Source organism: Bacillus rossius, chromosome 1 (assembly GCF_032445375.1).
Source record: "Bacillus rossius redtenbacheri isolate Brsri chromosome 1, Brsri_v3, whole genome shotgun sequence".
Lineage (NCBI taxonomy): Eukaryota > Metazoa > Arthropoda > Insecta > Phasmatodea > Bacillidae > Bacillus > Bacillus rossius.
The window spans coordinates 197,042,381-197,068,637 of NC_086330.1; the positions used below are offsets into that span (position 1 = coordinate 197,042,381).

At 38.4% G+C, this 26,257-nt stretch overlaps 1 protein-coding gene across 20 annotated transcripts in view; it reads right to left on the reverse strand.

Annotated features, from left to right (window-relative positions):
• The window catches only part of LOC134527213 (serine/threonine-protein kinase dyf-5), a 407,519-nt gene that overhangs the window by 161,273 nt on the left and 219,989 nt on the right, over positions 1-26,257 (reverse strand). For 11 of the 20 annotated variants that reach the window (XM_063359689.1, XM_063359690.1, XM_063359704.1 and 8 more), the window contains 3 exons: positions 18,696-18,911; positions 5,695-5,866; positions 4,480-4,655 (listed from right to left, as the gene is read on the reverse strand). In XM_063359689.1, the coding sequence (XP_063215759.1) occupies positions 4,480-4,655; positions 5,695-5,866; positions 18,696-18,911 (564 nt within the window). The remainder of the gene's footprint in view (positions 1-4,479; positions 4,656-5,694; positions 5,867-18,695; positions 18,912-26,257) is intronic. The other 9 variants (XM_063359694.1, XM_063359691.1, XM_063359692.1 and 6 more) reach the window with 1 other exon arrangement.

The window sequence follows — 26,257 nt, forward strand, 5'->3', positions numbered from 1 at the left end:
CCCACTCCTCCAACATACCTTCCCACGCCCTTCAGTACCTTTCAGGCTTTACTACTTGAAGTACTCTCTTTGTCCTCGGATCAGTTGGATCACAAGTGGAGAAGTTAAAGTACATTCTAAAGTGCTGGTTGACTGCTGTCCCCCATGCGACCGTGCATGCTACATTGAGAGGTAAGAATTTTCATATTTGAGAATTTTTTTTTTAACTTTTACCATTATATTATATTTATCTGCATAAAATAAGCTGTGATTTTTATTTTTATCATGTACAATGTTTCTTTATGATTTTTTAAATCATAATGCTACATGATGTTTACTCTAAAAAAAAACTTATCAGCTGTAAATATCTTATTTGTTCAATTATTTTTCTAACAGACTATGTCACTATCAAAGAGAAGAAAACCGGAACATCAACTGATGTAAATGTGTGGCTGCAGTGGCTTAATGAAGTGTCCAGTGATGATGAAACTTGCAATGCGGAATCTACATCAGAAGACAGTGATCACCTTACCAAAAGTGATCATAATACTGAGTCTAAACAGTCAGTTGATGAAGATGACGAGCAAGATGATGGTGAGTCACATTTTTCATGTTATTTTTTAGGCAAAGATGGTAAGACAAAATGTCCGAAGGCACTGCCTAAAAAAAATGTTAGACTGCCAGGACCTAAAGGAATAGCATCAAAAATTGACTGTTAGTACCAGTTACTATATTTATTTTTAGACAACAATGTCTACAAAATTATTGTACAGTTCACCAATGTTTACATAAATATTATGAAAACTAGATATGAAAGAGATAGAGATGCAAGAAATACGGATGAAACTGAAATAAGAGCATTATTTGGGCTGCTATTATTGATAGGAAGTTACAAATGTTCACAAATTAATATCCATAAACTCTGGGACAACTCAAAGGGAAACTTATTAGAGTCATGTTATCTCTCTATGAGTGAGCAAAGGTTCCGATTTCTTCTACGGTGCCTCCACTTTGATAACATACATGACAGAGCTTCTCGAAAGGAAATTGACAAGCTAGCAGCAGTTAGGGAAGTATTTGAAATTGCCAAAATAAATTTTTACAAGCATATGATCCCTAGCGAATATGTTACTATTGATGAACAGTTACTTTCCTTCCGAGGTAGATGCCAGTTTAGACAGTACCTGCCTAAAAAACCAGCAAAATATGGTATCAAAACTTTTGCTTTAGTAGATGCAAAAATGGCCTATATGTTCAACTTGGAAACGTATGTGGGGATTCAGCCAGAGGGACCATTCCGGCAGAGTAATTCACCCACAGACATAGCACTTAGGTTGGTCGAGCCTATCAAAGGCTCTCACAGAAATGTAACTGGAGACAATTGGTTCAGCAGTATCCCATTGGTCTTGGTACTTTCAGAAACTATGGGACTCACATATGTTGGTACACTACAAAAAAACAAAAGGGAAATTCCCAAAGATTTCTTACCAAATAAAGAGCGTAATGTATATTCAACACTATTTGGTTTTCAAGAAAAGATGACACTGGTATCATACTGTCCAAAAATAAATCAAGCTGTCCTACTTGTGTCATCTCTGCATCATGATGCCAGCATAGATGAAGAAACATGTGAACTGAAAAAGCCTGAAATTGTATCATTTTATAATATGACGAAAATTGGAGTGGATTTACTAGACCAACTAATTCAAAGTTATGATGTTTCAAGAAACACACACAGATGACCCATGGTTGTCTTTTTCAATTTACTCAACATTTCTGCACAGAATGCATTTGTCATATTCCAAGCAAATGCTCAAAATAAAGTAAGAAGAAACGAATTTCTGGCAAGTTTGGCGTGGAAGATGGTAAAACCACAAATTCAACATAGGTCAACAGTGACACAACTAACAATCGAACTACGGCGACGTGCATGTGTCCTTCTCGGCATCCAACAGTCGGATCCAGTCTCAGCAACAGCGAGAGAGGGTTCCCGTGGTCGCTGCGTTGTATGTGGACGTCAGCGGGACAAAACAACTCGAAAATGGTGCCAAAAATGTAATAAGTGGATGTGCGTCGATCATTAGAAGAATGTATGTGCAAATTGCTTTTGAAGTGTTTTCAGTCAAATGTGTGATGTTTCAAGAAAGACGCAGAGGTGGCCAACGATGGTCTTTTTCACTGTGTAAAAAATTTCTCCAGTGCTGCATTTAGCATAATCCAAGAATATTTGCAAAACAAAGTATACGTGACCCAATTATTTTATGTTTTATATGCTTTATATGTTCTATTTTATATAGTATATAATTGTAATAGTTAAGTTTTTAAGTAAATAATATTGTTGTGCTTTAGTTTATTAATAACACAGTGTAAGTAATAAATGAATGCAAAATATAAATTGAAGATAGTCAAAACAAAAGTTAAATGCAAGTCCACAGCGACACAAATACCTATTGAAATTGGGCGACGTAATATGTACCCATCTTATCATATCCAGTTAGATATAATATGAGCAACAGGAAAAGAGGCCTCCAGAGAACATTACTCTGCATATTGAAGTCGAAGCGACAGCAAAAACTTTGAAAATAGTGCCAAAAATGTAAAAAGGGGCTAAGTGTAGATTATTTCAAGAATATTTTTGTAAAATGCTTAAAAAAATTTGTTTGCTATCTAATTTTAATTAAAATATTTTTTCTCACTGCATTTTGCTTTATAAATGTATAGAACATATACTGTTGATGTATTAATTCGTTCATATGTTTAAATATGTAATGTAATTCCGGGTGACAACTGTCAACCACGCGACCTACGATGTAACATAAAGGAGCGCGACTACCCCAGGGTTAAGTAAGTTCTTGGCAAGAGTCAGCCAGATGTTTTCCACATGGTCTGTACAATTTCCTTTCTCTTCGCCGTCACGTTCGGAACGAAATTACAGTGCCGACAAACCATGTTTCACCCTCTAATCTGAAAACTGTCACCTATAACGTCCCAGTTGTATGGATTTTACAGACACGTATTTATCTTTATCAGTATGCTGACAGTTCAAATCTATTTTAAACGACCTGACGACATTCTTCTACATAGAATACATTAGTTATCGCTCCGAATTACTGTGTTCAAACGGGCTTACGTGGCCAGATGTAGTGATCCCGCTCAGCCTTTTTGGTAAATGACTGAATATTCGTTTTTTCGAAGTGTTAGTATTCAAAATCGAATCGAATACGAATAATAAACTATTCGTTTTGATATTCAAAAATTCGAATATTCGCACAGGCCTACAAAATACACATTAAGGGCATATCAACTTGCAGGTATTTTTAGCTTCTGCAGCACTGAAGCAGGGACCACATCACTTCTACATGCAAGACAGGCAACTGGCAAGCTGTATTTTCAATTTTTACTCAACTAAAGCAAGGGCGTATCCTGGAGGATGTGGAAAAGAAATAAAAATAAAATTAAATAAAAAATTACTGGATAATTTATTAACAAGGTGGGTATTTGTATTTCCACTTCCACACTTTGAAAGTACCTAATAATGAAACAGAGACACTATATCACCCAAGAGATGTCGTAACACTCTCCTCCCCTTGAGTGAGGTTGGATTCTGAAAACACCCTTCTCCTATCCTTGCCATTTTGAGTTGGATACACTCTGGAACTACTGAACCTTCTTTGACAGTAAGGTTCTACTATAAAACATACCAGACATTACAAGATATTTAACATGTTCTAAACACATTTTGCCAGATGTCGGAAGAGATTTAAATTGCAATTGCACAAACCCCGGGATTAAAAACTAATTGAAAAAATTATTTTTATTATGTTATGAATATGTAAAGAGTGAATAAAATTTATCCATGTTTAAAAATCAAAAAAAATGCAGAGATAGATTAAAAAGTTTGAAATCCCCAGGCAGCATTGTGAAGTATTATTTAATTAGAAAATGAGAATAAAACTGAAAATTTTGAGACAGATCAGTCCAAAAATCAACTTTTGAGTGTGTGACATGATTTAAAACAGATTTGAGGTTACCTACCTGTCCAAATTTATACAATGATGAATATTGAAAGCCATTTTCAAACCAATACTATCCCTCAAACTCTATTGTCAAATAAGTTGGAGAAAAACAGATGACAGTGTGACAGGGCCTTTAGGAATAAAAATAAAGTGAGAAAAAACAACATAAAATTAAGTTTTAAACATGAATTAAAATATATGATACTTTTTTTAAATAAAAAATATTTTTATATGTTAAAAATATTACCATTTTTTTTAACCATTCCCTGAAGATCTAAGCTCACATTCCATTAGTATTGTAGATGGTGATGGACACAACCATTTATTTAATAGCTTCTGTAGATATAAATAATGAAGTCGTCAACAACTAAACAGAAGCGTTTGAATTTCTAAAAATCTCTTCGTTATATTTTTAATAAAATGTTTTCCCTTGAATACTTAAGAGGTGATAGCTTGCCACACTGATCCCAGAGAGAGGGCTCACCTGAGGGCCTCCTGAGCAGTGGGCCGGTGGCCAGGATTCCACGCCAGCAGCTTGCTCATGAGCGTGATGCCCTCTTTGCCTGCCGAGGGCACCACGGAACTCAGCGGCACCGCAGAGAACTGTGGGAACTTGAAGTTCATGGCTCCTGCCAGCTGGTAGCCCTCTGGCCAGTCTCGCTGCACACAGCACAGACATCCACCTCTGCCTAATCTTGTCATTTGTATGCAGCTGTGCCTCTCCCGCTGTATTTGCTTATTCTATACTGAAAGATCTTTAATTCAACATTCTCTTGTTCTTCATATTTTATAATCTAGCACCAACTGAGCTTCTGTTCACCTTGGCCACCAAATCGCATTACTGCACTGAGTGCATTTATAGTTTGCTCAGAGTTTATTGTTTCTGTAATTTTTCATTTTTGGTACAATGTTTCCTGTTTTATAGCAAGTTACACTGCACATTTTTTCATTTTCTATCCTATTTAAATCTCTACTGAAATTTGATAACTCAGCAAAATTACTTATCCAGCATAGCCGTCGTTCCAAATCATTGATCTGTCACCATACCCACTTTCATGTCATTATTTTTTTAGGGCCATTCCTACGGATGTTTCACTATGCAGCTATATATAAAACTATTTCAAAGCTGAGGTAGAAACGCAGGATACATATAGGAGGAAGAAATGTCAATGAAAATAGCTCTTAAAATACTTGAGTCGTTAATGTGAACAAAGACCTACTGGATCCCTATTCTGTGGATTGACACACAACGATCACGTATACAAAATTTAACACACCATCTCTGTGCTAGTGTCTCAGTATTGAGTACAATGTTTATGTTGGTTCTATTGATATTTTGTTAGCTGCACTGCAGGATGAGAGGCAGAAGTCTTTCCCTGATGTTAGGACTCATAATAACCAAAAATAAAAACACGAGCTTAATACTTTAATAGAAAACAAAGAATTATACAGCTACACATGCAGCATTAGCCACAGTTTAGTCTTACTCTTATTACATGTACATAAAATAGAGCAATATTAGTGTACAATTAAATACAAAAAACCAAACAAGGGACCTTAAAATTTGAACTTGATAACCAAGACAATTTCCTAAAAGGCTGAAACACATAATAAGGACATAATTATTTGGAGCAAAAACCTAACTAAAAGAGAGTTACTGTAATATATTTATAATATCCACAAATCTGCATAAGTGCACCTTGTCGGGTGTGCCAAGAACGGAGCAGATCTTGAATATCTGGTCGATCTCGCTGTTGCCCGGGAAGAGGGGACGGAAGGTGTACAGTTCGGCCATGATGCAGCCAACGGCCCACAGGTCAATGGGCGAGCCGTAGCTGGTCGAGTGGAGCAGCACCTCCGAGGCCCGGTACCTGGAAGCAGACCCAAGTGTCCGTTTCGACCATCGCCATCTGGCCCCATCCCCCTGCAGCTTTAGAAAACTATTTGATACACCACTAACAAGCATTTGTAAAAACAAATGTAATGAAGGCTGTGGCAGAAATACCAGTGCTGGCATGTAAGAGATCATGTTTGGAATACATACACCCCTTTAAAGTACCTACACATAAAATTTTAAAAATACAAGAAAAATAGAGAGATATATAATATATATATATAGACCAACACTAAACAACACTATCATGAAAATGAGTTATCATATAGATGGAATTAAATAAAAATATTAATAGACTACATTTTCCATGAGCTGATATTAACTTGTTATTCGTGTGTTTACATATTCATATTTGCTGTCCACTCTGGATGTTTTTCTATGGCAACCTTCTTCATTTCAAAAATTATTGAAAGAATGCATACCTGACATCTTGAATAAAAATCATAAAAATTTTGGTTTTATCTGATTTTTAAGAGTACTGAAGATAAAAAAAAAATTAGTAAATATTTATACATTACAATAGCACTAAAAATGTAAAACAATAAATTTTTATAAAACGATTAAGCCACTTTCAAGGTCAGGTGCAGTAGATAATTTTTGTATAGTGTTTAAGTACTCTGTATGGTTATTACTCTGACTATTAATACTCTGTCGAGTATAGACTCTTTGGTTATTTTAAATTTGTATCTGGGCGCCACTGTTATTTACAACTTAACTTCGTTACTAGGATAGGACTAGCGTAGTGTGGTACACAAGAGAAAAAAGGAAATAATTTCACACTTTAAATCTAGAATTGGAATGAGAGTGACAACATGCACTTCAAGGTCATTAAGAAAACAAACATATACACTGTAAAATAATAACAGGGTAACATAGGATTAAACAAATAATCTTTAATCAGACAAAATATAGATAATTATTGGTTTGACCAGTGGTATACTATTATGTTTTTAACTAACAGGAGATATGTTGCACACATGATAAAACACAACAAAAGTTCATAAGTTCAAATTAATTGTGTCTGTTGCTCTCACTCTAGATTGAATTTAGTGTGTAAAAATACTGTTTATTATCCTCGTAATTTAATTTAATTTAGTGTACCTTGGCTGAATTCAGATGTAAGTGTGGTAGAACGTCATGAGAGCTCCGTCTCATTTCACCTCTGGGTTAGAACTAATTAAAGTGTAGATCAGAATTGTAATTGGCTTAAAAACTGTTTATTTCAATAGGGCTTTACTGTGTTCAGCTCAAAATTCAATGTTTATATGTCCATTGGCAATATTAAATTACGTTAATGCAGAAATACGGTTCGTTCAGAATAGCATCACGAGTCAGTTTTACTCACTGTAATTTCACTCCTAATTACACGTCATATAGGACGTGCCCTATTTAAATAACATTTAATTATGTTTCAAACGACGATTGAAAACATCCTAGCAGTCAGATGATCTAATTAGCTCGTAGAAATTTTAGATTTTTAAGGGGATTGAAACCCAGGCTGTCTAGCCAACGCCGTCGTTATTCCAAGACTTTTTTCTTAACATCAGTAATGACGCTTATCTTAAGTAACATGGCCTCTCATTGGCCGAGACACAAAGATCGTTGACTTAATTATCACATCAAAACAAAATACAGACACTCAACAATACAACTTAATATGCTAAAATGTCTTAAATTTAAAACTTGATTTTTCAACAATGAAAATTCTTTTTTGCAAATTACGTGTCAAAAGTTCAATTTGCCGTTTAAGTCAATTGTTCCCTAGAGGGGTCTTGCTAATTGAGCTTCAAAGTCACTTGGGCTATGCCATAGAGTATAGTACTCGTAGATACGTACAATTAAACAACAATAGAGCAAAACATAAAAATGTAAACAAATAATAATAATAATTATAAAATGTTATTTATAATAAAAAACAATACACTTTCTGTGCATGGGACAGTCATGTAACAGCACAGAATTGCCGCCCTTAATAAGCATAGTGTGCTGCAATTTTCAAATTTTGAACAAGGCACGGTATGCTTTTCAGTTGGAAACTCGCTGCTCGAGTTAAATAAAAAAAAGTTCGTTGCCAGGCAAGACTCGCGCGACACAACAAAACGACGAAAAGAAAGAGGGAGAGAAAAAAAACTTTGGCGCAAGAAAGGACACCTGTCCCACACCCCTCTTCCTGACTCGTGGACAATTCCCCTCATTGTGCAGCACTCCGTTGTAGAGTTCAGACCTGTGCTGGCCGTCGGTACATTTTCGCGGGAAAACTTGCAATCTTGTTGAAGTTCTCGTAGTCGTCAGTCCTGGAACTAAGTTGTATGCAGTGGCACTCGGAGGACAATACTCACGGTATGTATACGTTGCGATCACAAGGGAAATGTGATGAAATGTACATGTTGCATAACAATGGGACTTTATCCAGGTCATCACTGTAGCAGTGGATCAGCCTCCATCTGTGGCACTGACAGCATCCTGTGGAAGGTGAACCTGGGACCAAACATCACCGGGTGGTGACTCTCCTGCCCTGGGACAGCCATGCCGACCAAATCGGCGCGGGACGTCGGCTGACGTCACGGGCGCGCGGCGGCGGAGCAGACGGGATCACCGTCACCTGCTCCCGCTGGGACAGTCGTCTCGGAGCGACGAATCATGCCACCCTGGTCCTGGTCCAGTGCGTGACGCGGCGGATCACCGCGGCGCCAGTACATAATTTGCAGCACACGTCATTGTTAGGTACACATCCGAAGGAATTCGCGTCTCTGTTCACTCCTATTGCCGAGTGTAATCACTGCACTCTCTTAACTTAAATATCTCGTTCGTAAATCAAAGTTTATCACTTACAACATGTGTGATCGTGCACTTCTAAGCACGAGTGTCTGCAGGCCTATCAACTTCAGTTCTTAACGTAAATATACCCCTAGCCAACCAAATATATTTAGAATATAAATATATAGTAACAATAACAAAACTTAGCTTAATAAACAATAAGCTCATACAGCATGAATAATATATTCATAAAACGTTTGCAAATTATTACAACTTTACATAAATTAACTAGTAGATCACATATTTCATATTGTTAGAATGTGATTTTACATTGGTTCAATTACATGCAGCCTAATACCTAGTGCTGCCTATGTGTTTCACATTTCATTTGACATATCAACTTCATGCATTTTGTGCATCTACATTTTTTTCAACAATTCACAAAAATTTATAATTCATAATATAATATCATAACATTTACATTACATCTACAATATACAGTGTCAGGCATAGGCCATTATGATTGCCTAATCTTTAATAACATTTTTAATGCATTATTTAAACAAATGTTTTTAGCTAAACAAAGTGTTTTTTTTTTTAGCTGGGTGACAAGGCTGTGTGAAAGAAATCACACTACATGTTTCTTTTCTTGTCTAATTTATTCGCCTCTTTTATTGCAGCGACCGACGAATTCTCTTGTCTTTTTTTTTTTTCAGTCGTCTCGACGAGTGTGCTACTTGAACTCTTTTATTTTCCTGCCGGCCTCTGATTTCACACTGTGATTATCGGAGCCAATCAGCTGTTCGGTGCTCCTTCATTTCACTCTCATTTTCAGTGTGTTTTACCGACCCGTAGCGGTTTCGCTGGGTCGGGAATTCGCGATCATTTCTCATGAATAAATTCTTTATAGGTAGAGTCCCGATTTTATGGTGTTATTTTTTGATCAAATTCGTTTTAAAAATATGAGATTTCGGTGTTATCGGTTTTATTTTTAGTAAAAGTTAAAAACCATTGTTTATTAACAAAACTTAATAAAACCAGCATTTTATAACTTACAAGAAACAGCAATATACAGCAATACTCAATACAAAAACAGCAACTCAAAAAGATGTATTTTAAAATGTGTGAAAACTCTGTGGCTAGACGCTAGAGTACTGTTTCAGTGTTGCAAAGTACTAGTATACCATCCTTATTGGAACATGCCTAATCTAGGTTTCACGTCTTTACATTGTATGTATCTATGGACTCTATGAAGTGAAGAATCAAAACAAAGCACGGACATTGTACATATAACCTGTATTTCATTTTCTAGTTGTCTAGAATGGAATTCAAAACATTCCGAGTTGATTCCAGCCATATTGATGCTACGGAAACCAGAAGTTTATGTTAAATAAATAATAAAAGCTACTGAATGTTGCCTATTTTCATGTTTTGTCGTGTGTTGACATGTTTTTCTGTGTTTTGTCGTACGTTAATGTGTTTTTCGATGTTATTTCGTTTTATCGCGATTCACCATATAATCGGGACTCTATTTATAGGAATTGAGCCTTGTAATGTGTATGAGGCTCCTGGCCTCGGTACAGATAGCAACCTGCTATCATATCACTTGTAAGCAAAACAACATAACATGTGTTTTTCAGGATAGCTTGCAACAGCTCCTGCTGAGTAGTAATTATAATTTTTCTCTTTTCTCATGTTGATTTAATATTTTAAAAATTTATATTATCTTGAATTTTTCTCTTTTCCTTGGAGAAGGCTGTAGCTTGAAGTTTATTTATATGAGGCCTGTGGACACTCACTGCAAGAGCGTGTCATCTCGCGACATAGGGTTCTACACAGTGTTTTTCAGGTCAGCCTACATCAAGACTCCTCATTGTCGTCAAATACACAATAAACAAACTTTGAAAACCATGTGCTTTGTATAGTGAAATTTACAAATTTTCTGTATAGGGTTCTTTTCCCAATAAAACTTTGAATAGATGTCTTCTACAGATTTCTTGTTATAATTTCATAGCAGATTAGCATACCTCTTTCTTAACAACAAAATATAGGAATAAAACCTAATTAAATTCAACACCACTAATAGATTGGATTTGTATGCGAAATGGATGCATACTTTTCTAATCAGTATCCCCAAGTGATACTAACCTAAAACATCAGAAAAAGGATAACTCCTTGAAATTTTATTAGTTTTCTCATATTCAACCAAAAATAATATATCTCTTTCATTTTAAATTGTGGTGATCTCTGCAAGATTCAGTGTTACAGTGCAGCGTAATCTCAACTGGAATAACCCATAACAAGGTAAACTAGAATATTTTTGCTTGTAGTAGCAAAGTGTTTTGTGCTTGTAGAACTGCTTTGCATGGCAGGGCTTACACATGTGTACACAGCTAGGTGAGATAACATCACGCATGTATCTTGTCGAACACAGTTACACTCATGTCTTCTTGCTAGGTAATTATATAGCTCTTCACAGTAAATAGGGCGAGTCTAGTGCTTCCCAATATGTGTTAGTGTTAGTGGGTCAGTACCCAAATCGAAGAATACATTAGCCGTAAAATACTCAAATACATCATAAATAATTTATACCCATAATAGCTTCACTGGCTACTCAAATCCCAGTGCAGGTGGCATGTCACTTCACCTCGTCACAGGACACTGGCGGGAATTACACTTCCGCTCTTACACAAGGGTATACTCGGCGGCTATATTACGCCTCTACTGGCGTACAATAAACATAACAACATAACACATTATAAACACGGGGATTACATGGCTCTTGTGCTAGCCATCACATACAGACTGCTCTCAGCTGTTACTCCAGCATACTCGCTCACATGACAATGAGGTAAACATTAACTTGTGCGTCGACCAATATTTATTTTGCAGTGGTAGGGTTCTTATATATTCCCTCAGCTGTGTAATATTGTAGCGGCCTATTGACTGGCCTGTTGATGGCTCGGCTAAAGCATAGCAATTTTTATGAATGGTTCCAGTTATTACATAAGGACCATCAAACAACAAAAACAATTTCTTGGTAACATTTTCCCAAGCTTTGCTCACTGGATTAGTTTTCTTGAGCACTAGGTCACCAATTTTGAAGGTAGATAATTTTGATGCGGGGTGCCTCCTCTTGCGGACTGCAGCTTCAGCTGTAAGCTTCTTGCTTATAAAATTATCCACTTCTTCACCGGTGGGTAGATTTCTCTCATCTTGGTCTTGACTCAGTCGGGGAAAATATATAGGGTTGATCGCCTCAGACCTATCCAGTTAGTACAATGTGCCTGCTGATACTCGCGCATCCTGCGAGTCTGGCACGGTCCTGTTGTTGTTGTACCATGTATGGGTACCTGCAGCTTCATGTACTGCGGCCTTGAACTCTGCCGCAACAGGGTTGTCTAGTATGTAGCGTGGACGCGCTAAATGTTGATTTGTTGTTCCTGGTTGTTGGCTCTGGCGAAACGTCCTGTTGGGCGACGCCGGTTGTTCAGATGGGTGGCTGAAGTGGGCCTTGCCTCCAACGCTATCTGTCGTCTTGGGGCTTTGGTAGTATGGCAGGCGGGAATCTTCACGCCGGTCGTAGTACTGCCTCTCCTTCATCCTGCAATGCTGGTTGTAGTGGTATTCCCTCTCTTCATCAGATGAGGCACGACGACTGTAGTTGCGGGATTCCCTGGGTGGCCGTTGCTCCGGCGAGTGGAACCGCCTCCTCTCTTCGTAACGGGCACTCTTCCTGGCTCGTTCTGCCCCCTCTTCACCGCTGTGGTATCCCCTGTTGCTGGGCCACCAGGTGCGCTTCCTGTTGTAGGGAGCCGTCTGGTATCTCTGGTAGTGCACGCCGTTACCACGAGATGCTTCTCCCCTTGCCTGCCAGCTCATGTAGTTGACTGCTGCCTGGCGCTCCGGTTTCTGCTTTCCCTCATGGTTTTGCCAGTAAGGGTTGACCTGGTGCTGCTTCTGGTGAGGTGGTGCTCGGTCTGCCTCCTCTGTCCTGGGTGCCACTCGATCCAGTTTTTCGAGTTTGTCATAGTTGAGCAGCCTGTCACGAAATTCGGTGACATCACGGTAGTGTAGGCCAGACAACTGCTTCTGGTATTTCAGAGGCAGCTGGGTTAACATGGCAGCCACAAACTCTTCATCCGTCATCGAGAGGTCCAAATACCTAGTCTTGTCATGCATTGCTGACACGTGCGCCTCTAGAGATGTGCCCTTCCGTGGATTGTATTTCTCTGCGTGGAGTTGTGCCGTTAGGTTACTCTGGATCCTGATGTTCCAGTATTGTTGTCTGAATAGCTCCCTGAACTGGTCAAAGCTGTGGGTGTTGGTGCTGGCCAGCTCCCACCAATAATATGCTTGACCCTTTAAAGCATTGTTCAGGCACTTTAAAATCTCTACGTCAGTCAAATTAAATATGGCTGCATACTCCTCGAATTTCCTGAGGAATCTCATGGGACTCTCATTGGCTCTGCCCGCGAAAGTAGGCATGGCCTCTGCCCACAGCTTTGCTGGGTGGTGCATGAGAGCTACCGGGTCCAGATGACGCTCTGTTGTTGTTGTAGGTGCCCTAGGCTCAGCTGTTGTCCTAGTTTCGGCAGAATGTCTGGGTAGTGATTCTGCAGTATGGGTGTCATAACTGCACCCAGGTATGGGGTGCAGCTGTCTACTGGTATCAACATGTGGTGCCTCAGGTGCCTCTCGCTGAGCATTACCAGCTGTGTCAGGTGTACGACTCAGGCTTACAGTTAGATTCTGCAGGCAATCTCGTAGGTTAGAGGTCGCTACCTCCATGTCTTCCAGCCTGACCTCGAGTCGTCGGGTCTGCCCATGCAGCTCATCCCTCATACTCGCCTGGCTACGTTGACAAAACTCCCTCAGACCATGTTGTTCTAGGGTCACATTCTCGCGAATGGATAATAGTTGGGTTTCCAACTCCCCTACTCGTTCACTTGTCTGTGTCACTTTCTCCACTACCTGCTCAATCTCCCTCTGCTGCTGTACTAGCTTCTCCTCTATACTGTGTTCCAGACTTTGTAAACTGGAAAAAGTCAGGTATAATTTCGCCTCCACCGGATTTAATTTCGCCTCCATCTGATCTAGTTTGGCCTACATTTGTTCTGCATGTTCTGTTTGCCTGGATAGTTGAGACATGATTCTGTCCTCAGATTGTTCTGCCTGTTTGGAGAGTTGTTGTAACATTTGTTGTAGTACTTGTGTCAGGTCAGGACTCGATGTGGATGTTCCTGGTGTAGTAGTTGTCATGACATGTTCTTGTGTTATGCCTCCTGTGGGAAGAGGTGACACTGGCCGCCCTAACCTCTCACTACGCAGTGTGTGTGTAAGTGTGTAGGTACATTCATTTCCCTGGTTTCGGGTGAATTACAGTACTCCATGGCTGTCAATGTGTCACTGTCAGAGCCATGTGTAAAGGGACACTCTTCACATACACTGTTGGCCCTGCTTCTCAGATTGTAGGTCTGCTGAGTCATAGCATAATACCTCTACTGCCTATACAATTACCTATTACAACAAATATTCTGTCCACTTTAAAGTTCAATTAAATGCTTGCATGTCAACAAACCTATCAGATTTGACACAAGCAAATCAGGCCCCACTACGTAGTTGGGTTGCCACTCTGTTTTAATACACTCTATAGTTATTACTCTGACTATTAATACTCGGTCGAGTATAGACTCTTTGGTTATTTTAAATTTGTATCTGGGCGCCACTCTTATGTACAACTTAACTTTGTTACAAGGATAGGACTAGTGTAGTGTGGTACATAAGAGAAAAAGGAAATAATTACACACTTCAAATCTAGAATTGGCATGAGAGTGACAACATGTACTTTAAGGTCATTAAGAAAACAAACATATACACTGTAAAATAATAACAGGGTAACATAGGATTAAACAAATAATCTTTAATCAGACAAAATATAGATAATTATTGGTTTGACCAGTGGTATACTATTATGTTTTTAACTAACAGGAGATACGTTGCACACATGATAAAACACAACAAAAGTTCATAAGTTCAAATTAATTGTGTCTGTTGCTCTCACTCTAGATTGAATTTAGTGTGTAAAAATACTGTTTATTATCCTCGTAATTTAATTTAATTTAGTGTACCTCGGCTGAATTCAGATGTAAGTGTGGTAGAACGTCATGAGAGCTCCGTCTCATTTCACCTCTGGGTTAGAACTGTTAGATCAGAATTGTAATTGGCTTAAAAACTGTTTATTTCAATAGGGCTTTACTGTGTTCAGCTCAAAATTCAATGTTTATATGTCCATTGGCAATATTATATTACATTAATGCAGAAATATGGTTTGTTCAGAATAACATCATGAGTCAGTTTTACTCACTGTAATTTCACTCCTAATTACACGTCATATAGAACGTGCCCTATTTAAATAACATTTAATTATGTTTCAAACGACGATTGAAAACATCCTAGCAGTCGGATGATCTAATTAGCTCGTAGAAATTTTAGCTTTTTAGGGGATTGAAACCCAGGCTGTCTAGCCAACGCCGTCATTATTCCAAGACTTTTTTCTTAACTTCAGTAATGACGCTTATCTTAAGTAACATGGCCTCTCATTGGCCGAGACACAAAGATCGTTGACTTAATTATCACATCAAAACAAAATACAGACACTCAACAATACAACTTAATATGCTAAAATGTCTTAAATTTAAAACTTGATTTTTCAACAATGAAAATTCTTTTTTGCAAATTACGTGTCAAAAGTTCAATTTGCCGTTTAAGTCAATTGTTCCCTAGAGGGGTCTTGCTAATTGAGCTTCAAAGTCACTTGGGCTACGCCATAGAGTATAGTACTCGTAGATACATACAATTAAACAACAATAGAGCAAAACATATAAATGTAAACAAATAATAATAATAATTATAAAATGTTATTTATAATAAAAAACAATACACTTTCTGTGCATGGGACAGTCATGTAACAGCACAATAGCATCAGGTATTTCATAGTTTTAGGAGGGTTTAATGGGGGAGGAGGCCCCACTGTGGTAGAAGACCTTGAAAAAATCAGAGAGACAGGTGGTAGATGTAGAAGTGTAGAAAGGAAGAGAGGAGGATTGGAAGAACGTGGAGTGAATACAGCTGTGGGAAAAAGTAAATGACCGAGTTCCAGCAGAATAAAACAATGGACTCAAAACTGTCCCAGTAAACAATGATGAACATATAACTGCTGTGAAACAAAATAACACGTGTCAGAATTGTTCCCTACAGGATAAAAAAAAAACACACCTTTTCATAAAGGTGAAATAATAAATGTATAAAATGAATCTAAAAATAAATTTAAATGGTACTTGTAGAAACACATATACTCCAACAAACAAAATATTTTTGTGCAGAAAAATGATTCCGCTGTTTTGACATAACCCTTGAGCAGCAAGAAATAACGGTGAATCGCGAGTTGGTGGCTTGTGGGTCATGTCTGGTGAACCTAGCAGCCGGAAAGCAAACTTTAATTATTTTTTTTTAATTTACTTACGTTTTTGAGTAGGGAATACAGGTTCATAAAGTATAGTACAGATTAATTAATTAAAGTTTATTACTAAATATATTTACATTTTTCATTAAGTAACAACAGTCTAATGGCTGTCCACAAATTTATCAACTATAATAGATTCCCTATTTACTCTCCCTACTGGAGCTTGGCTCAACAGTGGTTCTACCTAATGTCCTCTACTTCTACAGCGCACCTCGGTTCCAGCGCAATACTTGTCCTCCGTACTGCAGCACTGTCCTGGAACCTCCAACCTTCGCACACGAAGTCTGTCGCTCGTAGCCTGATATTACTACCAAAGAGACTCTGCCTTGCTCACTGGTTCAGCTTGTGTCACAGCTGACTCTCCTTGTCCAGGTTCCTTCTCCCGAACTCTCGCATGCCTCAAAAGCACGCTCCACTATCTTACTGCTCCGAGGTTTCACCAGTGTTACAACCCATCAGGTGACCCCATGGAAACGTCTTGCAGCTCTCCAAAGTGTCGCGTCATCAAAGCTGCGAGCAGAACAGTAGCGTCCTTCACGTGACAGTGCCTCCAGACAGTGGACACTGGTGCCATGCAGGAAGGTATGGGTGGGGGGAAGGGGTGTGGTTGACATAAAGTGGCCTGCTAATGGAGGGTCCAAGTACTTCTGGGGGAAGAGAGGTGATTATCAATGTTGTGCATGTTCAAGGAGGATGTTAGGTTACACAGAGGGTGTTTAAAGCTTTCCTCAAGCACTCTGTGCACATCAAAGAATGCCTTCTTATATATTTTTTGAAATTTAAATTTGGTGACTTTTACCAGTTATGTTTTTTTGAAATTTAAATTTGGCAACATTTAGTAAATGTGGTGCCCAATTGCATTTTAAATGTGGCACCCTTTAGTATTTGAGTGTGGTGCCACCAACTAGTACTAAAGCCTGGCACATACTAGTAGCTACAGCTGCTGCTAAAGATTGCTGACTGTGGTGCCCTTTGGTAGCCTTAGCTTGAATTAAAGATGGTATCCTCTGGGAAACTATTTTTTAAAATTAAATGTGACGTGACCTACCACACATTACTAGTAATAAAAGACATATTTTGAAAGTGAAGAGGCCCAGTGAACCTCTTCATTTATTAGGCCTAAACGTCGCGCCTCGCGCCTACACCTCCCCCCTCTGCACACCTCTTTCCCCTCCCTCCTTTCCACTCCTGGGACTGTGACGCAGCGTTTCTTTTCCCCTTCTCCCCGCGCTGCGATGGTGGCGCCTTCAGTGGCAAGTCGATGTGCGACCGAGGCTCTTCGCCTCTAGGCCTTTTTCACCTCTAGCTTTCGTTGGGGTCGGTTGTGCGTTCGGTGGTGGTTGTCCACTCTTTCGTCTGGTCGGTAATGTGTTTGGATGCTTTATTGTCCGCGAGGTGACCGTGGAACTAGCGTAAAGTAAATCATGTGTTTCCATAATCTAACTGTAACATTCTTTTGGCTGTCACCTACTGATATTGTCACTCGCTCCTTTCATGGAAACACACGTCACTTTCCGACCTCGATGTTGCAGGATGGTATTGCATTGCCATACTTTCTGCCTTTTTACCCGTGCTCTTTGTAACGTGTGGTTTTCATAAGCCTCCTGGCTGGCCACCCCTTCCCCTATTTGATTATCCCTTATGGGTTTTCGATTGCAGGCTCTACTGGTTCTGTCGCACGTGTATGAGACGTCTGTGTGCACGTCTTAAAACCCGGGTTTTCTTGTTTTCGTGCAGCGTGCTTAATTACTGGGTAAGTTTCCTTCTCTCGACGGTCTCATATATGATGGGCCATGCCATGCCGGTTCCAACATTCTAGAGGAGGAATTGATCCGAGCGTAAGTGCTCACTTTAACTTTGTTAATTTATGCTCGCGTTTAACTCGCTCAGTAGTACCACTTGTGACGCACGATGTACCTTCATAATCAGTAACTTGTTTTTTGTGCTTGGGCACTTTCACCTGTATTATTTATTCCAAAGAATATATATGTGTATAAGGATACTTAATAATATACTAGTCTCGTGTTCCTTATGATCCCGTCTAATTTTTACTCTTTGATGTACACCTCTAAACTAGCTGCAACAGGTTCTACTAGAAGAACCCCCCTTTTCCTATATTGTTATTCTTGCTGGCCCATTGTCGGGTGCAGTGATTAGCAGGTTGAAGCGCCCTTCAAAAACATATATTCCTTATTTATTTCCCTATATCCCAACTGATCTGGTAGCCCAGTGGCTAAGGTTTTAGGCCACTAAATCAGAGATGCTTGCATCCCTCGAATTGGGCCAAAGCCTTTGCAATTGGAATTTTATTATTAAAATTAACACCAGCGCTTCTCCACCAACGATACCTACCTTAAAACTGATGAACAAACTGTGAAGTCACCGGCAGATGATAATAACACTGACACATAACAACTTGTTGCTGGGGCTCCTCCGCTCCTCGGCCTGTTCTCCTGGTCCAGAACTCCCTATTTCCTACTACTAAGGCGCTGCGTTGCAAACGGCAAGCAAGAAGCACACCTACCAGCGAGTAGAGACGTAGTCGGTGTAGGGCGGGCGTGAGCGTATCTCCCGGGCCAGCCCGAAGTCAGCGATCTTGACGAGGTCAGGCCCCATGCACAGCAGGTTCTCTGGCTTCATGTCACGGTGGAAGTAGCCGTGGCGGTGCATGAAGGCCAGTCCCTGGAGCACTTGGTACGTCATGTTGCGCACGACGGGCTCCGGAAACAGCTTATCCCTGCTAACAGCATCGCAGGTGAGCTCGCAAGATATTTAGTGTTTCACTCAAAGACTAAGCATGTGCGAATCAGTTCCTGTAGTATCAATTAAGTTTGAATACAAATATGAAAATATTCTCCAATATGAACATTCAATTTGAATATTAAGAATAAAAGTGGGGAAAATTATACTGTTCAATATTTTTTCATGTGAATACGTCTTAATAATTGGGATGCCAGTTTGAAAAGTGGACCGTAATAAAAGTAGGATAGATTTTGAAATGTTATAAAATATAAACCGGGCTTAGTAGGGGAGACCGGGGATGGTTGTAACATTTCAACTTTGATGAAAAATAACTACAAAGTTTTTTGAGTTTTAGTCAAACAAGTCATGGAAATAGAAAGCCGGTAATGTTATTTACGATTGATAGCAGATCAAAAGTATCTTAAGTGATACAACTTACAAAAATTTGTGAAAACTATGTGGAGGCAGAATGTTACAACCATCCCCACGGCGGGGTTGATTGTAACAGTACTTGGGGTTGGTTGTAACAGCACATTAAGACAATGAATTTTAATCAATAAAGACTGTAGACTACATGAAAATTAACATGGATAGTATCTAAACAAAAGGATAATGTTCAAAACACACACCAAGGAAATATTTGCTTAAAATACATTAAAAAAATCCGTATTTAACAAAAATATTTCAAAATTTAGGCCTACCCTATAAAACAGAATTTTAATATTTACATAATTCGAGAGAAAAACACTTTCTCTGTCTGATGCATATATATTAATAATATACAAGGTATATTTCAATTATAAACTCATGAGATTTCACTTTAAATAAATCAAAGAAAATACAAATACAGCTAAATAAAATATTACAATGAAAACAAAGAAAAAAATTAAATAATAATGCTTCTGAAAAAATTTTACAAGGCACTTCTTACTCGGATATTCCATCTGACATGCAGTTGAGACATATATACCGCTTGGACTTCTTCGCACATTGAAAATGAGCCCATTGCTTGCAGTCCAAACATTGTACCCACTCCTCCCCAGGTTTGCTTTTTGAAAATGCTTCTATGCAGACTAAACACAAACAAGCTTCGTCATAATCTTCTTCTTCAGATGAAGTTATTTGAATATCCTTCAGTTTTTTTTTTTTTTTTAAGTGTGCTCTTGCAGTAACTTCTTCTTCTTTTCTATGTGTTCGTTCTTGGAAATTTTTCTTTTCTTGTATTAATTTTCGATAGCTTGCTTCTCAGGAGTATCTGTTAACACAGCACTCTTACGCTCAATCCTCTTCCTTGTTGTTTTCCTTGTTCCCGATTTAGGAAATGGTAGCACTATTTCAGGAGAAAATTTACGTTTTGATGTTATCACTTCAGACCTAGATGATGTAGACTGCTTTACTGGTGTTGATGGCAAAGAAGACACAATAACTGAAGTAGACCTAGGTGAAGTGGCCATTGGATTTGGCCTAGAATACCCGTCAACTTAAGTGTTCACCTCTGGATTAGGCAACAAAGACACATTAGCTTGGGCAGCCTGTGTAAGTGTTTCAATCGTGGCCTTGCCGCGATCAGTTTTCCTCTTGAGATTTTTCATCTACAAATAGAAAAAAAAAAATCATTCATACATTTTAAACATAGAATATATCTGATTTATTCCCCCACATTTATTTCCAAATGCTGTTTGAAAAAATATATTCACTAAAATGTATTAAAATTAACTTTAAACAACGAAAAAACAACATCATGTGTGTTGCATTGTTACACCAGAGGGGCCGGGACAGGTTGTAACAAAGATAATTCATTGTTACAACCTGCCCCACACGACACCATTACCGAAAAAACCCTGTGTGAACAGAACTTTTCAAAACATTTGGAAGATAGAGCCAGGTATTTGTAAAGCACAATTACGTTATCCGACAACGTATTTTAAAAATCATTATTGTTGCATTACACAAGAGACAGGAACGCATACATGTCAACCCTCCAGCTTTAGGCGGGAGTCTCCCGCTTTTGTGTGTAGCCTCCCGCCCTCCCGCTTTTGCCTTTGAATCTCCCGCTTTTGCTTCCTTTCGCTTAGCGGCACTAGAAATGGCCGGTATCAGGTTTCAAGGTTATGTTTTTCCATGCGCTCGGCGCTGCGCTGTGGCGCTCGCACAGCTGTCTCACAGCTCGGCGATCGGTAATGTTCGTCTCACTTCGGCTAGAACACGAAGGGCGTAGCCAACCCGTAATCAGCGCTTAAAATAATTCGCCAATAGAAATCTTGCATTCTTGACCTTCTTACATGCTTTGTGCAGCTTGGGTTTTTTTTTTAGTTGGTAATCTATGGTAGTTCGTGTCGTGATAAATATCAATATGTTTACAAAATTAATTGCACGACGAATGTGTTTATGAAATGAATTACGCGGTTAAAGCAGCAAGTAAGGTTCCATACCTCAAGTAACATGGCGGAAAAGAAAGTAACTAAATACTTGACTGTATACAAGAAAGCTTACAGCTTGTACTTTAACTTCCAGAAAAGGAGATCATTTTGCTTTTTGTTCGCTGTGTTGTTGTGACTTTGCTGTATCGCATGGGGGAAGGTGGGATGTTGTGAAACACATCCAAACCAAGAAACATCAAGATAATGTACGCTGTGTTGATGCAAACAAAAAGTTACGCTTTTGTGGCAGTGCAAGCCGGCAAGTAGAAAGTGTTACGAATGCCGAGTGCTTGTTTACGTGTTTTGTTTTAGAACACAATCTCCCTGTTAGTTGTTCAGATCATGCTGGGTTGTTCTTTCGCAAAATGTTCCCTGATAGCGCTATAGCTCAACAATTTGGCTGTGCACGTACAAAAAAGGCCGCAATTATATCTGAAATGGCAAAAATGGAAGAAGAAAAACTTGTGCAGACGTTAAAAAATGGTGCAATCTCTGTGGCGACAGATGGGAGTAACGATAGCGATTCAAAATTATACCCCGTTGTTGTAAGTTATTACAGCAGTGAAGCAGGTAAGGTGGAAAGTTCAGTGCTTTGTGTACCTGTACTGTCTGGAGACTCTACTGGAGTTAATATTGCAGCATTGGTCATACAGTCTTTGAGGTCACGGAATATTAAACTTCAAAATTGCATATCATTCAGCACTGATAATGCTCCTGTAATGATAGGCTTGAAAAACGGGGCAGCAGCGCACTTAAAAAAAGAAATGCCCAATTTGTTTGTTGTGGGTTGTGCTTGTCATTTAATCAATTTGGCTGCAGAAAAGGCAGCAGCAACTCTTCCTTGCAAAGTTGATGAGATATTAGTAGATATTTATTTTTATCTTGAAAAAAGTGCAAAAAGGAAAAATAAGTTAAAAGAATTTCAAGTATTGCATGACACAGATGTAAAAAAAATGTTAAAACATGTTTGCACTCGCTGGCTCTCGCTAGGGAAATGTTTGTCAAGAATGCTGCAACAGTGCTAGTTATTTCAATTTTGAGGTTAAGTCTTCACGTCCACATGAGAAGTCAGGACAATTAGATTCGTACAGGATACCAAAAATGTCCAAAGCTGCCTCTTCTGATAGCCAAACTTCAGTTAAATGTTCTAGCTTGAAACGAAGTTCTGAATTACCAGTTCCAGAGTCAAAAGTAACAAAATTCCACCCTGCACAAAAAAGTGGAAATAGTTCATGCAATCTTTCAAGAAAAGAGATTATTGATGTTCCTTACACGGCAACTAAATAAATTGTTTTGTCTGTTCCTTCAGAATACATTGCCAGTATTTGAAAAACCAAATGTGGTTTTGCAATCGCAGAAACCACAAATTCACTTGTTACGCTGTATTCTAATAGAATTGTTCAAAAATGTCATTACAAGATTTGTGAAACCTACCGTTGTTAAAAACTCTTCATCATTGTTGGAAGTTGATTATCACAAGAGAATGAACCAAAAAGAAGATAATGACATTACAATTGGAAATTCTACTTCTAGGGCAGTGTGTGACCTTAAACCTGAAGAAAAGTCTATTTTTTATTCGTCTGTTAGGGCGTATTTTGTACGTGCATGTGATTACATGCTTCACAAATTTCCCTTCAATGATAAAGTTTTAATCAATGCTGAGGTAGCCCAGATTAATAATGTTTGTAATGCATCATTCTCCAGTTTGACATATTTTGTAAATAAATTTCCATTCATGTTAAGTTATGAAGACCAGGTTTTAGATTCTGCCATTGATGATTTGCAGTCGGAGTTTTGTCAGTTTCAACTTGAAGATCTTGATGAAGCCATCAAGAAAGAAGAAAGGATTGATATTCAGTGGAGTTTGGTGGGAAAAATTAAAAGTGCATCTGGAAGTTTGAAGTATGAAAAACTGTCTAAGGTTATTCTGGCAATTTTGACAATTCCCCACAGCAATGCTGAATCTGAGAGAATATTCAGCCAGGTACGAAAGTCAAGGACACAGTTTAGGTCATCCATGTCTAATGAGACATTAAACAGATTGATGGTGGTAAAATCAAGGCAACAGGGATGCTGCTATGAACAACAATTTGACTCTGCTTTCCTGAAGAAAGCTAAATCTGCAACCAGAGAAAGCTTGAAGAAGTAATTTATCAGCCAAGTTAAAACTACCTGTAAGTAACTAAGAGTTATATTATCTAAATTAATTTTTGCCATTGATTATTTGGTATCCTGTGTGTTTTTCTTTGAGTTTGGTGTTGAAACAAACTTGCCTCTAGAAATGCCAAACTGTATTCTGTGGTGGTTACTTGCGACAATAATGAGATACAAAAGATTGAGAGTTCTGTGTTGTGAATTTCTATATTGAATACTGATTTCATTGCTTTAAATATTGCCAAACTTGTATTGGATTAATTTAGATCACGGAGCATTGCTTTCCACAATGCTCCAGTGGGTGTAAAAAATGGTGCAGAAAATAGTTCTTAAAAATAGCAACTAGCCCCATAAAAATATAAAAATTTCCACCATTTAATTTTCAATTTTTACTTCGAAAAATGGTTAAATAGCACCATTTTGCACCTTCAAATCAAAATTTTCCCGGGGGAGGGCCCCCGGACCCCCCGCTTTATTTCGGGAACCAAGTATTTACTCCGCTAAAAACCTCCCTCTTTTTGACTAGCCAAGGTTGGCAGGTATGGGAACGTAAGTTCGATGAAGGATGTAATTCACTTACCTTTAAAAAAATCAAATAATTTGATATGGCGAACGTATTCTCCGGCGTAGGGCGTTGACAGTCTCGTATAAACTAAAGCATGAACAGGCACGTCGCTTGATGTAGAGACATGTGCACTCTGTTGAGACCTGAACGAACTATGTCGTCTGTTACAACCTACCTTGTGTTACAACCATCCCCGGTCTCCCCTACATATTAGTTACATATATAGAGGTAAGGGTTTGCGCATGCGCCTTTAAAAACAGTTTTTGTAAGTTCAAAGGTCACAATGAGTAATAGACAAGTTTCTTGAACGTTTCATTCCTAGTAACTCATCTAATTTGAGAGAAAATATTAAAAGCAAGCATTAACTATTTTCTGCAGAAAACAGTCAAAATGTAAACCATATTTGAAAAAAATTTACGTTATAACAACAGTGAGATTAAATTATGAATAAAAGTGCAAAAAAATTACAATTATGAAGCATATGATGAATTTATACAATCATAATTGCAAAAACAACAACGTTAAAAGAACATATTGTGATGACGTTATACAAAAATTATATAATTCAGAGAAGTACCTAGCAATTAAACACAAAATATATTTAAATGAACTAGGAATAAAATACATACATCAAACACAGATTTGACGCTTGGTCATACAAAATGCTACGAGAGCAGTATAGTCTTAACAAAACAAAAAGTTCTGCTTAAACCCATTTTACTGACAGTTATGGGGAAAATATTTTAACCAGGCACCCTGTGCACCTCAGTATTTGCCCATGTTTAATGTCGCAAAGTAATGCACAGACGCTTAAGGCAACCTAAACTCTTTGGTATGCATTTAGTGCTGGGAAACTTGAGCAATGGACACGGGGAGGCTGGGAGCAAGCACATGACCCTCATAACAGGAGCCTTGCATCAGCGAACATTGCTGACAAGGTTCCACAGGTCAACAAGCCACGGGCTTGAATTCCGGCTCGGGCATAGCTGTTATGGTGTTTTTCATACCATACTGCGGAAGGCAATAGCAACACCATTGCAGAAACATGTGACGTAGAGAACCTTGGAGGGTAGTGGTTCTCTCCCTGATGCCTCTCGGGTCGATACCTGCCTTCGTGGCAGATCACACTTTGATTAATTAATAGTATGGTAATATCATTTGCCGAAGGGGGAGAGGTCAAGGCCATGATATGGAGGGTTTTTTTTTTACTGGTGCAAAGTATTTAGATAATTTCTAATTGAAAACTTTGAAAAAGAAAAAAACAAGACTATGTTCTACCATGCACATATGCATGTAAGCATTTTGCAAACTGATGTATCCTTTGACTGCAAAATACGAAGAAACTGCGGTAAGTTACTGAATGTTTAAAAAAAATTGAGTGCAATTTATGAATATATTTTTATAATACAGACGCAATGTTGATTTTAAATAAGTAATTTCAAAAGCAATGTAGAACTCCCTATCTTGGCCTTACAATACAAAATTTCGGTTCCCCGCACAGCAAACTTTTATAAGGGTAGTTAAATGAAATCAGAATGGTATCGTGAGTAGATACTAGCATTGAATAATATCCCAAAACGTTGATAAGTGTGTTACCGAGACAGACTTTAGACTTGTCTGTAAAATTTTTCCTTGTTTACATTTTAGTACCCCCGTTATATATTTTATTTGATATTGAATAACAGTATCGCTACGTGATTGTGCAGTGTTAAATGGTGATGAAACTGTTACTGTACAAAGATGAACTGTTTGATTTAAAGACCTGAATGCTCCGAAAATGGTGATAACAACCAGGAGGATTGCCTACTAGATATGTCTTGCTTTTTCGAGGATGATGGCCTGTCTGATTTAATAGTAGAAGCTGGAAACCAGCCAGATTCATGGAGTTATCTTCAAGGCAACAGGATTTTCAAGCCAGCCTACCTAATTCCCAAATTACTACATTTGCAAAGTATTCATATGCAGAAGTGCACTGCTGGCACTATTTATTTCCAAAAAGAGTTTAGGAAAGGCCTGTCTTGTCAGTGGACTCTGGAATGTAATGGATGTCAAGAGGAGTTTGATATTCACAACGCAGATCAAAATGATAATAAACTTAATTTAGCAGCATCTTGGGCTGCAGTCACATCAGGGATAGGATTTTCTCAGTTTGAAAATGTTCTAACAGTTTTAGATGTGCCTGTAATGTGTACGAATACATTCTTC